Here is a 12618-nt window from a genome sequence, read left to right on the forward strand (position 1 = left end):
CTAATATGATTAATAGCACTTTCTTAATGGAAAGGGCCAACTCCTCATCTTCCTTCTTCCTTTAAAAACAGACCAAAGGGTATCTTTTCTTGTGTCCCTGTGGCAGTAAAGGTTGTTGCTTCTATGGTTGTTACCTCTTTAGAACATCAGATTGCTGAGGTTAAGGATTCTTAGGTGCACCACAAGTAAACCACAACATCAAAAATCAACAATAACAACAACAAAAATAACTAACTGCCTTGTCGGTTCTTTGAACTTCTGAGTTACAAACAGACTTTTCTGTTTGTGTAAAACCGTGGCCCCATCCTGTCTCCAAGCCACCTCTGTGCTCGAAGGGTTAGGTCTGGAGGGGCAGAGTGTCTACTAGGGGTAACTTTCTGAGGGTCATCACAAAGGGTTTCCACAAGCATTAAAAAAAAATGTTTTGGAAGGAAAGTCATCTTTTAATAGCCAAAGAGGTACCTCTTTTAGGCACACAGCTCTGAGCACAGCCTGTTTCTCAACATTTGGAAATCCTTTAACAGTTTATGGAAGGCCTCCCTTTAAGCCAATCCAACAGCTCCTTTCTCCATAACCTGATTTTAGAGGTGTTTCATTATCTCTAATTATTCGGGGTAAATGGTGATTACTCAGTGTTTTAATCATCAGTTTGGGCAGCAGTTACTCCTAAAGTCAAGGAAGCCTAGACTCCCATGGGTATTTTTGGAAGGTACTGCGACTAGTCGGTGCATGCTTTCTAGTACCTCTGCACGTGGTCCCCAGGTGAGCCCCGATCGCTTCCCAGAGCTGGACACAGCGGCGTCCCAGCTGTGGCGGCGGCAGCGGCGGACTCGGGCGCTGCCTGGGTTTCCGGGACCAGGGCCTGCGAGGCGAGGCCCGGCGGCTGGATGGGAGGATGTGGGCGGGGCTCCCATCCCAGAAAGGGAGGCGAGTGAGGGAGGAGGGAAGAAGGGAGGGGCTGCCGGGGAAGAGGAGGAGGAAGGAAAGAAAGAAAGAGAGAGGGAAAGAGGAGGAAGGAGATGCAAGAAGGCAGAGGAGGAAGGAGGGAGGGAACGGGAGCGGAGCTCGGCCCGGAAGCTAGGTGAGTTTGGCATCTGAGCCGAGGGACCCGAGCCTGCGACATCGCTGCTGATCAGTGCTGAGTATCTCGCCTCTCTCCCTGATGGGATTCCCGTCCGCGCCGTCTCGAGCCTGCTGCGCCCCAGTCCTCGGCCCTCGCCCAGGTTCACTGCAGCTGTTCAGAGGTCCCCAGGAGCTGCTGCTGGCGAACCCGCTACTGCAGGGACCTATGGTGAGCAAGGCTAAACCTGGCGAAGGGCGAAGGGGGGTGCTGAGGCGCATCCTTGAGGGGAGAAGTAGGGGATTCTGGTTGTGGTCGAGGCAAAATATGTCCCCCCCCCCCCCAACGGTGGTACTAGAGGTTACTAGATGTAGGGATGCTGGTGCTGAAAGACACTTCCATATACACTGTTGCCTCTGCCCAGACCACTTTCTCCGTTCGGTAGCCCAGGGCGACTTCAGCGTTTAGTAGGTTCAGGGCAAGAGAAAAGGGGAGAGGAGAAGCCTTTCGTTGGAGGTCGTTGGGAAAGACTGTGGGGTCTTAAGCGGAACATGACGCTCGTGGACTAGCATTTGCGACTGTCCGGCGGGAAGAGTCGGAGAGAAAAGGGAGTGGTGGCTCTGAGGTCCGGAGAAAGTGAGGGGATTGAGGGGCGTCGAGGTGGAGAGAGAACACCTAACCTGGGCTGGTTCGGTGGTGGGAAGCGCAATTCTGCGGTTTCTGGAGCGTGCGCGCCGCCGGAGGGCTGCGTCTAGGGGAGTGTCACCCAACCCAGCCAGCCCCCAGTCGGCGAAAGCCCCTGAGCGCAGGCGAACCGCAGTTGCCCAACACGCCTACTCCACGAGCTATTCTCGTGGACTTGGAGCATCCAGGGAGTCGCTCTTCCATCATTTCGTGGTGTAGGGTCTGTCGGGACGATGGCCGGGATGCTAGCCGCTCTGGGGACGCAGGTTCCTGGATTGTCCTGTCCTTGGAGAGTCGCTGGCGAGATGCACATCGGACGCACTGCTATTACTGGCCCTCCCGGCCCAGAGCCGACGGAAGAGGGTCCTGGGGTTTTCAGGTCCCTGCAGACCCCTGCCCACAGGAGCTGGGCCAGCGGCCTTAGACGCTTCCCGGGCACCAATTGGTGGATGGTTAGCATTGCGTTTTATGAGCTGAAGTCTTTGTGAGACATTAAAACCCCGAAAGACATTGAGTTGGTAAACTGAGGCCAGCTCTGAACAAACTTTGGAGTTAGCAGAAAACTCGAGCAAGAAAGCAAAAGACAATTGCCACAAGATCCATCCCTGACCCCCAAGAAAAAGTTCTGGAGACGAAAGTGATTTTCGGCTTTTATCTCTTAATTAAGAAAATTGGGGGAGAAAAATGTGATTAGAGAAGAATCCTTCTGAATCTGAAATTGAAACAACTCCCTCTTCCCCAGGTTTCTGGGTTTTAGCACCGCGCGCTCTCGCGCGGCGCCCTGGAAGATTCTTAGGGTCGGAGGATGGTCTGGGGACTGCGGGGCTTCCGCCCTTTCCACTGTCCCTTCGCCCGCGGGGACCGGCCCTTCTTCGTCTGCTTTTCCCACTTCTGGAGCTCCTCCCACGGCATTTTGAGGTGTCTAGGCGTCTCAAAACTCTTTGCTCTTCCAAACCCTTTCGCAGTCAGCCCCAGCCGTGGCTCGGGAGCGGGAAAAACTAAAGCCGGTCAAAAAGCAGCGCGACTCTCGCCGGGTGTGGACCGTCGCGCAGGGGCGCCCGCGGCCTCCGCAACGGCCAGTGCGGTGTCTGGCGGCGCTGGGCAGCCGCGGCCGGAGAGTGGGCTAAGCGCTTGATCCTTTCCTCCTCTTCCTCCAAGTGCCCCCAAGTTTGCGAGGGAGAGTGAGGTGGGCAACTTGAATCCTTGAGCTCTGAAGCGACCCGAAGCAGCTTCTGGGAACAGCCCCAGGAAAGGGCAGCCGGTGCCCTCCGCTTTGCAGCGGGAATCGTGGGACTTGGGATCCCGGGGCGGGCAGGGCTGCCACAGAATTGCGTGGGTCAGGATTTTGAAAAGGCCCCGGCTGCCGCAGTTGATAGGTCAGTTTGGTTTTTTTTTTTTCCTTCTTCTTCTTCTTTTAAGGCCCCTGTGCTGAGCGACCCACGCATGCAGCATCTTTGGTTAGAATCAGAGCCCTAGTAATTCCTTGAGCTGTGGGTTGGTAAAATTCTTGAAGAAATATTTGCTGCGACTCTGCAGCTGGTGCAAAGGAGGAAGGGGGTGGGGGAGGAAGTGGCGGGGGAGGAGTAGTGGTTTAAAAAAGACGAGCTGGGGAGAGAGCGAGAAAGAGAGACGCAGACGCAGAGGTCGAGCGCAGGCCGAAAGCTGTTCACGGTTTTCACGACTCCAGGGAATGCGGTGGGATTTCCTTTCTGCGGCGGGTCGGGAGTTGTAAAACCTCTGCGACCTTGAGACCTGAAACATGTGATGAGCCTTTTCTCAGGAGACGCCTCTTCTCGAGTCTGTCGCGAGCCTTGCGTCCCTGCGACCGCCGCCGTGCCCTGAATGGCCCGCCGACCACTTTCTTTGGGGATTTGCTTTGCTTGGCGGGGGATCGCCGTAGTGCGGAGTTTTTCTCCGTAAAGAAACCAGAGAAGGAGCCTAGCGGCGGCTTTCTCACCATCTTCCCACACCGATAACCGCCTAAATATCTCCCCTTCCCGTCCCGCGCGACAGGGTCCGCAGCTTTGGGCTGGAAGCTAAAGCGGCTGTCCAGTTTTTCTCGACATTCTCGGGAGTTCGCCAGGGGGTAACTAGCTGTCACTGGGAGCAGTATTTGGCCTCTCCGAGACCCTGGGGAGGAAGTAGGGTGCGCGCGGCGTGTGTGTTTGTGTGTCCCTCAGCGCTTTCCTTTTTAAATGACCCTCGGTGGTGAGGCTTTCGGCGGCTGAAACTCCGCGGCCCCCTATCTCGGCCCCACCGGAGGCGGGCTCGCGCTGAAAGACGCAGCCCCTACCGTACTCCCCAGACCCTTGGCTTCAGGCCGCTGGCACGAGGGCCCAGCCCGACGCCCCGAAGGCTACAGGTAGGGGCGAGGACCACGTCCTCCACGCGCCGCACCCGGACACCCGCCGAGGGCTCAGCAGATTGCCACGGCGAGCTCCTCCCGGTCCGCTGGAGGTTTGGGGCTGCGGGCGGGGAGGCCGGCCTCTCCGGGAGGGGGTGGGGCCGCGGGCGGGAGGGGTGGGGGCGGGGGCGGGCGCGCGGGCCCTTTCACCGCCCGCCTCGGGGAGGGCGGGCTCCTCCGTGCGCGGGGCGGGGCCTCTGCGCTCACGTGACTCATAGGGGCTGGAAGAAAAACAGAGTCTGTCTGCGCCAGTCTCATTATATTCAAATATTCATTTTAGGAGCCATTCCGTAGTGCCATCCAGAGCAACGCACTGCAGCAGCTCCTCTGAGCCTTTCCAGCAAGTTTGTTCAAGATTGGCTGTCAAGAATCATGGACTGTTATTATATGCCTTGTTTTCTGTCAGTGAGTAGACACCTCTTCCTTCCCTCCTCCCGGGAATTCACTCTGCCCTCCCCGCCCGCGCTCGCCTTGTGTCCCTCCCGTCGGACCTTCCTTCCAGAGTCCACACTCTTCTTTCTGGCAGCGCTGTCGCTTTCTTCTAGGCCGGGCAACCACTGCGCTCGGAGCCTACCGGTTCTGGTTAAAGTGCCGCTTGCTCCCACTGGCTCTCTCTCTGATCACTGCGTTGCAAGAAAGGGGAGCGAGAAGGGGCTGAACAAATGAAAAGTCCTCAGTTAGGGGAGCTGACCGCTCCCCTCCCCACATGACTGGGAGCACCCAGTGCCCCTGTGGCTCGCTCCTAGCTGCTTGTCAAAACTCACAGAGGTCGCCCTTGGAATCATCCCCTCCCACACCCCCTTCCCTGGGAGTGAGCGAGAGGGCGCGATCAGATGCTTTTTGCTGGGCATTTCAAACTCCTCAGCCACAGTAAAATAAACCTTCTGGCCACTCGGTACGCTCCTAGATCCTGCCGCCCCGTGTCTTCACCCTGCTCCTGCTTCTCTGCTTTCCCTCCTCCGAACCAGCTGGAAGTTGTGGAAGTCGGGCTAGGAAGGGCGGAGGAAGAAGGGGGGTGGAGAAGGGAGAGAGAGCCTGAAGGTCTGAAGTGGAGAGGAGAGCGCTGGCATTTGAACTCTCCCTCCCCCACCCTTCTTTACCTTCTCACTGTTAACTGTTTATCCCTAAAGAAGCCAGGCTGAGATCATGGCTCAGATAGCAGTTGGGACAAAAAAAGATTAACAGGATGGAGGCTATCTGATTTGGGGTTATTTGACTGTAAACAAGTTAGACCAAGTAATTACAGGGCAATTCCTACTTTCAGGCCGTGCATGGCTGCAGCTGGTGGTGGTGGTGGGGGGTGTGTGTCGGGGGAAGACACAAACTTGATCTTTCTGACCTGTGTTACTTCTAGACCCTCTAGCTGTAGCTCTCCACGCCTATGCAGAGACATCTCCATTTCTCTCTAGTTATTGGTGTTTATTTATTCTTTACCCTTCCACCTCCTCCCCTCCCCAGAGACACCATGATTCCTGGTAACCGAATGCTGATGGTCGTTTTATTATGCCAAGTCCTGCTAGGAGGCGCGAGCCATGCTAGTTTGATACCTGAGACGGGGAAGAAAAAAGTCGCCGAGATTCAGGGCCACGCGGGAGGACGCCGCTCAGGGCAGAGCCATGAGCTCCTTCGGGACTTCGAGGCCACACTTCTGCAGATGTTCGGGCTGCGCCGCCGCCCGCAGCCTAGCAAGAGCGCAGTCATCCCGGATTACATGCGGGATCTTTACAGACTTCAGTCTGGGGAGGAGGAAGAGGAAGAGCAGATCCAGGGCATCGGTCTGGAGTATCCTGAGCGCCCCGCCAGTCGGGCCAACACCGTGAGGAGCTTCCACCACGAAGGTCAGTCCCTACCTGGAATCTGGACTGGGGTGGGGCAGTGGAAGCTGTGGGAAGACGAGGAGTTCAGGTTACATCAGAACCCCAAATCCAGGAGACTGGGAAAAGAGAGCTGCTTACCTTCAAGAGTCTCCAGAGCTGTGGCTGAATTTATTTTTTGGAGACAGAAGGGAAGGGAGGGGTCAGCGAGAAGGGAATGACACCACTCAGACGTGGGTTAGCCCCTGCGGTGTGCTTTTGCTATATCAAAGCCTTTTATGCCAGGTTTTCTGCCTATTTTTTTTTTTCCAAAGCACCTACTGAATTTAATATTACAGCTGTGTGTTTGTCAGGTTTATTCAATAGGGGCCTTGTAATCCGATCTGAATGTTTCCTAGCGGATGTTTCTTTTCCAAAGTAAATCTGAGTTATTAATCCACCAGCATCATTACTGTGTTGGAATTTATTTTCCTCTCTGTAACATGATCAACAAGGCATGCTCTGTGTTTCCAAGATCGCTGGGGAAATGTTTGGTAACATACTCGAAAGTGGAAGAAGAGGGAGAGGGTGGCTGTGTGCATGTTCCCTCCTGCCTCTGCTCTGTTGACCCCTCTTCTTCTTTACAACCACTTGTAAAGAAAACTGTGTACACAAAGCCAAGAGGGCTTTAAAAGGGGAGTCTGATGGTGGTGGAGTAAGGAGTTGACACATGGAAATTATTAGACATGTAAAGGAGGTTGGGAGACTCTGTCTTTGGTGCTTGCCGAATGCTAGCTAGGCTTGGCTCGTCTGCTCACTGCCTCATTTATCTGCTCTGTCAAATTAAAGGTATGCTTATTTCTCCCAAATAGGCTTCCACTCTATAAACAGAGTTCACTACTCATCACCCAACTCTTAGCTACTTCTTGACTTTTCAGTCTCTGAAAAAGCTCATGTGCTTTTTTTTCTCTGTTCTCTTATTTTTTTTCCTCCCCAATGGTGCCTAGAACATCTGGAGAACATCCCAGGGACCAGCGAAAACTCTGCTTTTCGTTTCCTCTTTAACCTCAGCAGCATCCCAGAGAATGAGGTGATCTCGTCTGCCGAGCTTCGACTCTTCCGGGAGCAGGTGGACCAGGGCCCTGACTGGGAGCAGGGCTTTCATCGTATAAACATTTATGAGGTTATGAAGCCCCCGGCAGAAGTGGTGCCTGGGCACCTCATCACACGACTACTGGACACAAGACTGGTCCACCACAATGTGACACGGTGGGAAACTTTTGATGTGAGCCCTGCAGTCCTTCGCTGGACCCGGGAGAAGCAGCCCAACTATGGGCTGGCCATTGAGGTGACCCACCTCCATCAGACACGGACCCACCAGGGCCAGCATGTCAGGATTAGCCGATCGTTACCTCAAGGGAGTGGGGATTGGGCCCAGCTCCGGCCCCTCCTGGTCACCTTTGGCCACGATGGCCGGGGACATGCCTTGACCCGACGCCGGAGGGCCAAGCGTAGCCCCAAGCATCACCCACAGAGGGCCCGGAAGAAGAATAAGAACTGCCGGCGCCACTCGCTCTACGTGGACTTCAGTGATGTGGGCTGGAATGACTGGATTGTGGCCCCACCAGGCTACCAGGCGTTCTACTGCCACGGGGACTGCCCCTTTCCACTGGCCGACCACCTCAACTCAACCAACCACGCCATTGTGCAGACCCTGGTCAACTCTGTCAATTCCAGTATCCCCAAAGCCTGTTGTGTTCCCACCGAACTCAGCGCCATCTCCATGCTGTACCTGGATGAGTATGACAAGGTGGTTCTGAAAAATTATCAGGAGATGGTAGTGGAGGGATGTGGGTGCCGCTGAGATCAGGCCTTCCTTGGGGACATACACACACACACACACACACACACACACACACACACACATCCCATCCACTACTCACCCACACACTACACAGACTGCTTCCTTATAGCTGGACTTTTATCTTAAAAAAAAAAAAAGGAAAAAAAATCTAAACATTCACCTTGACCTTATTTATGACTTTACGTGCAAATGTTTTGACCATATTGATCATATATTTTGACAAAATATATTTATAACTACATATTAAAAGAAAAAAAATAAAATGAGTCATTATTTTAAAGGTAAACTAAGTTCTTCTTATCTTCAATTCTTTCTCTTTTCCTATACTCTGTCTCTTTTGGGGGAGATTTTTTTCTGTTAAGGTGGGGCTGGGGTACAGCAGGAGTCGGAGGATGGTACCTGTGGGTGGTTAAGTTGGGAGGCAGGAAGTAGAGTGATGGTGGAGGATGGGAATCGCCAGGGTGAATTGTTCTCCACTTCTGTTTAATGTTAACAAGGACAAGGAGGCAGCATCCTCTCCCATCTGGATGGCACATGCCTTGGAGAAACAGTGGGATGAAAGGAGTAGGCCAGATGAAAGACTCAGTTTTGGGCTCCTTGTATATCCTCTGCTTTTGTTCACCTGTTAGAGGTGTGTCCCAGCAGAGTGTGATGGGTAAGAGTCTCAGCTCTAGGAAATGGTTCCCACTTCTGCTTTTATGATACCTCAGGGTGTCTCCAGTTGCTACAGGCACTGATATTTTCATACCAAAATGAATTTGCACACTCACATTTTCATGTGTCGATGTGTATGTGTTCAACAGGAATTTTTTGGTTGCTTTTGTGTGTGTGTCTTTTGAGAAGTGGATTTTATCCATAAAGGCAAATAATCTGCCTTACTTTCAAAAGGTTTGGTGATCCGCTATTTTAATATACCACATGGTGGAAAATTCTCCAGTGTCTCTCAATTTTCCCGCCTTGTCTCCTATTCCCCAGATGAAGGCTTCCATTGAGTTCAAAATTCCAAGAGATTGAGCCAGGTGAGGACTGGCAATGGGGTCAGATACCGAAAGGTCAGAATTTCCAAGTGGGCATTATGAAACTGTCCCGCTGAATAGAGTCAAATACCAACTCCCTTGATCTCTGCTCTCCTCCCCACTTCCCTGAAGCTGGGCAGTAAGTGATACACCTGGTGGATGTGATGTTCTGAGCCAGGGTTTCTTCAAGCAGAAAGCTCAGTTTGGGGCCAGACTAAAGAAGGAAAATGCTGATGTGCTTGAGCAGTCTGTCCCTGAGTTCAAGGCTGCCAGTGAAGCACAGAAGTGGCTTTCTTGAAGGACAGGGATATAGGGGCTCAGAACCAGAGGACATTTGCATTTTACTCTCCACCAGCAACTACATTATGCCTTGGGATTTTAATTTGTTTGGGCTCATGTTGTGTGTGTGTGTGCATGGGCTTGGATGGGTTTGGGGCAAAAGCAGTATGTCTGGGTGTAGTGTGTGGGGTGGGCTGTTAGGAGTGCATTCTTTGTCCTAGGATGTAGGTGTGAGTGGCAGTGGTGGTGCTGTGTGCCCCCCCATTCCTGTACACACACTCTTCCATGTGCTCTTGGGGGTGGGGTGGGTGAAGCAGGACTCAGTTTTGTTTTTAATTACTGAAGTCCTACAATCCTCCGAAAGGAGCAGCTTAGTGGAAACCAATAAAAATAGAAGTGGAGCGGTTGCCAAAGCCCCAGCTCCCTGGAGAGCGCAGGTGGAGAGAGGAGATCAGAGCCCCAGGCAAAGGCAGCAAGACTCCACAGTTCCTCCAAAACTCCCTGCGAAGAGGGTTACTTCCCCCCTCCCCCAGCCCCCCAGGTCGCTGCCCCTTTGATTAATGGTAAGGAGGTCGAATAAATCATTTAGGGGAAGCCCATTACGGGTTCCCCTCAGGCAGCCCGTCTTGTTTTGCCCATTTTCCAGCAACTTTCTGAAACGTCCCTGTCATTGAAGAGGAACCCGAAGATCTCTAGTACTTGGGCAAATTATCCGAGGGCAAATCCTGAGCCCAGTGGCTGCCAGGCTCCGGTCACTTTCTAGCAACCACCTTCCCCCAAACATCCACCCTCCTCTACTGGCTTATTTTCAGGAATGGATAATGTTGTTTATTTGTTCAGCCAAATATTTGGTCTGGGGAATTTACCGTGAAATTCTGTGAATTGCATATACCTAGTTAACAAAATAGTCCTAATGTCACAAAATGTTAGCATGGAAAACAATGAGCTATGGCCAGTTTTAACTCTTTGAATTCTGTTTGAAGGCATAGTCCGGGAAGATAAGGAATTGAATGTGTATGATGATTTAACTTAGGTTTCAGGTTTTTTTGGTTTTTTTTTTTTTTTTTTTTTTTTTTTTTACACTTTTGACTAATAATGCTCAACCGAGTACCTTACGGAGGCTCTAGGGTGATTCTTGTCGTTGCTTTTGGATCAAACCCCATCTACCCACCCCACCGAGTGTCCCCTCCCCCCGCCACCCTTCCCCCCTCCCCGCCCCCCCAGTAATTCCCATTACTTAAAGATGGGGCGGGAGTTCAACAAAGCTGTAACCACATCAAGGAGCTGCTCGGTAGATCCCTGTCCAACCCTTAAACTGGAATCGGCTTCCTAGGAGCTTAAGAGAAAAAGCTGGGGGGGAGGGGGGTGGCCCGCATTCCCCGACTTTCGTTGCATAATTCGCCCTGAACCTGCCAGGTGACCTGCTGACTTTGTTTTCTGTCTTGACTGTGCTTCATTCCACCACCCCCTTGCCGCCGGGCAGCGCCACACTGAGAGGGCTCAGGGCAGCCGAGGAGCTGGCAGCCCCCAAGGATCACCCGGCCTTGGCGGGTTGTCAAGGTTGGTGGTGGGCTCCGCCTCCTCCACCCCCTACCCCCCTCCAACAACGCCCCTTTCCGTAGCTCCAGCTCCACTGCAGTGGGGATGCCAGGGGGCGTCCTCCCCGCTGGGGATCAAATGGCGCACCTGGGGGCTGCGTGTAGCAGCATCGAGGGCTCCCCGGGTGCAGCCAGATCGCAGGGGGACCCCGTGAGCAGGTGAAGCCGGATCTGATTATCTCACGCGGGTGAATTGTAAAGGCAGGTCCGCAGGTTTCTCGCCAAATAAGGTCAAGCAGCCATGCAGGGTGTGGAGTCTGGGGAGAAAGCTCGCCTGGGTAGACCCCTGTAAGAGGGGTCGAGATCTTGGGTTTTCAGTAGGGGTGGAGAGCAAGAGTTAGGGAGCTCACCGTGGGCTCACACCTTGGAGAGACTGAACGGGGCACGCGCGGGTGGGGAGCGGAACCGAGGGCAGACTTTAAGACAGGGCTGGCTCTTTGCCCTCTCAGCTGCCTCGGGACACAGAGCCCAGGGTGGGGGTGGGGGCGGGGGAGGGGGTTCGGCTGAACCGCCCCCAAGCCTTTCCCATCTGTTGGGGAAGGGAGGGGAATAGAGGAGGCTGGGGTGTGCACCAGTGGAGTTGGCTGATTTCTTTCAGAAATGAGATGCCAAGCCGGTAATATTTGACAGCACCTCAGCTGACCTCCTCTGGACCAGGGAGTCACAGTGCCGGGCGTCGCTCGCCACTCAAAGGCCGGAGCTCAGGATGGTGTTAATATTACATAAGGGGAACCTAGGAGAATACAGCTTCTGACCCAAGTCTCCAAACTTTCCTTAATGATGCTTTTGTTTCAGCAAAGAGCGAATTGTGTAAGATATACACACTCCTTTTAAAGTGAAATGCATGCTAAGTTGCTTCAGTCGTATCCAACTCTCTGCGACTCCAGGGACGGTAGCCCACCAGGCTCCTTTGTCCATGGGATTCTCCAGGCAAGAATAGTGCAATGGGTTGCCATTCCCTTCTCCAGGGGATCTCCTGATGCATGGATCGAACCTGCGACTCTTTTGTGTCCTGCATTGGCCTGTGGGTTCTTTACCACTAGCGCCACCTGGGAAGACCTCTAAAGTGAAAAGAAGAGTGCAAAAACAACGCTGGTGACCTTACATTACCTGAGATCAGAAGGTTGTTAGTATTCCCTAGAGCAGTTTAGGGCTTCCCTGGTGGTTCAGAAGGTAAAGAATCTGCCTGCAATGCAGGAGACCTGGGTTCCATCCCTGGATGGAGAAGACCCCCTGGAGAAGGGAATGGCTTCCCTCTCCAGTATTCCTGCCTGGAGAATTCCTTGGACAGAGGGGCCTGGAGGGCTACATTCCATCTGTTCCCAAAGAGTCAGACACAACTGAGTGACTAACACTGAAGAGTTTAAGATAATTGGTGGCCTGTCAAGTAAGAAATGATACAGAATTACTCAGGTGAACCATTTGAGATAGACTAGCACAGTTTTGAAAACTTAACTGGGAGTAGGTTAAGTGTTAGCAATGGGGCCTGGGTGGTATTGCAAGGGTCCCATTTTCCTATTCTTTTAGCACTTAGTGGCGGAATAAACGAAGACATCAAAACTGCAGTGGTCACTCATGAAGAAAGGTGGCTTCTTTTAGGAAAAAAAATTGATTGCTTTAATATTTTTTAAAAATCACAGGAAATTTTGAAAGATGAATTAAAAATTAAAGGTGTACAACACTTAGTCTTAGAAGAAAATAATATTTGTCACTGAGAAAGCCATTTGAAATCACCATAAGTCACCTTACTTGACGAATTAACTGAGTGAAGCAAGTTCCAGTTGTCTCTGCTTTTTCTCTTTTCAAAATATTCTCTAAAAACCCTGAATGTAAATGCTGTTATATAGTTCAAAACAAACAACTCAGAAAATATAATACTGTAGTGCTCACTACTATCGAAATGCTTGTTTCAAAAATGTG

At 52.4% G+C, this 12618-nt stretch overlaps 1 protein-coding gene across 5 annotated transcripts; it reads left to right on the top strand.

Moving 5' to 3' along the window:
• BMP4 (bone morphogenetic protein 4) lies at positions 972 to 8091 on the top strand. 5 transcript variants are annotated; one of them, XM_013967192.2, is made up of 4 exons: positions 972 to 1291; positions 4429 to 4553; positions 5607 to 5986; positions 6949 to 8091. In XM_013967192.2, exons 3-4 carry the CDS (start codon positions 5614 to 5616, stop codon positions 7803 to 7805), a joined length of 1230 nt encoding a protein of 409 aa, XP_013822646.1. In that variant the 5' UTR covers positions 972 to 1291; positions 4429 to 4553; positions 5607 to 5613; the 3' UTR covers positions 7806 to 8091.

The sequence above is a fragment of the Capra hircus genome, chromosome 10, assembly GCF_001704415.2.
Source record: "Capra hircus breed San Clemente chromosome 10, ASM170441v1, whole genome shotgun sequence".
Taxonomy (NCBI): Eukaryota; Metazoa; Chordata; class Mammalia; order Artiodactyla; family Bovidae; genus Capra; species Capra hircus.

What these genes read in the sequence shown, in the direction of transcription:
- BMP4 (XM_013967192.2), top strand. Translation starts at nt 5,614, where the DNA reads ATGATTCCTGGTAACCGAATGCTGATGGTCGTTTTATTATGCCAAGTC. An exon ending in GAGGAGCTTCCACCACGAAG is followed by an intron (nt 5,987 to 6,948) that starts GTCAGTCCCTAC and finishes AATGGTGCCTAG; the next exon opens with AACATCTGGAGAACATCCCA.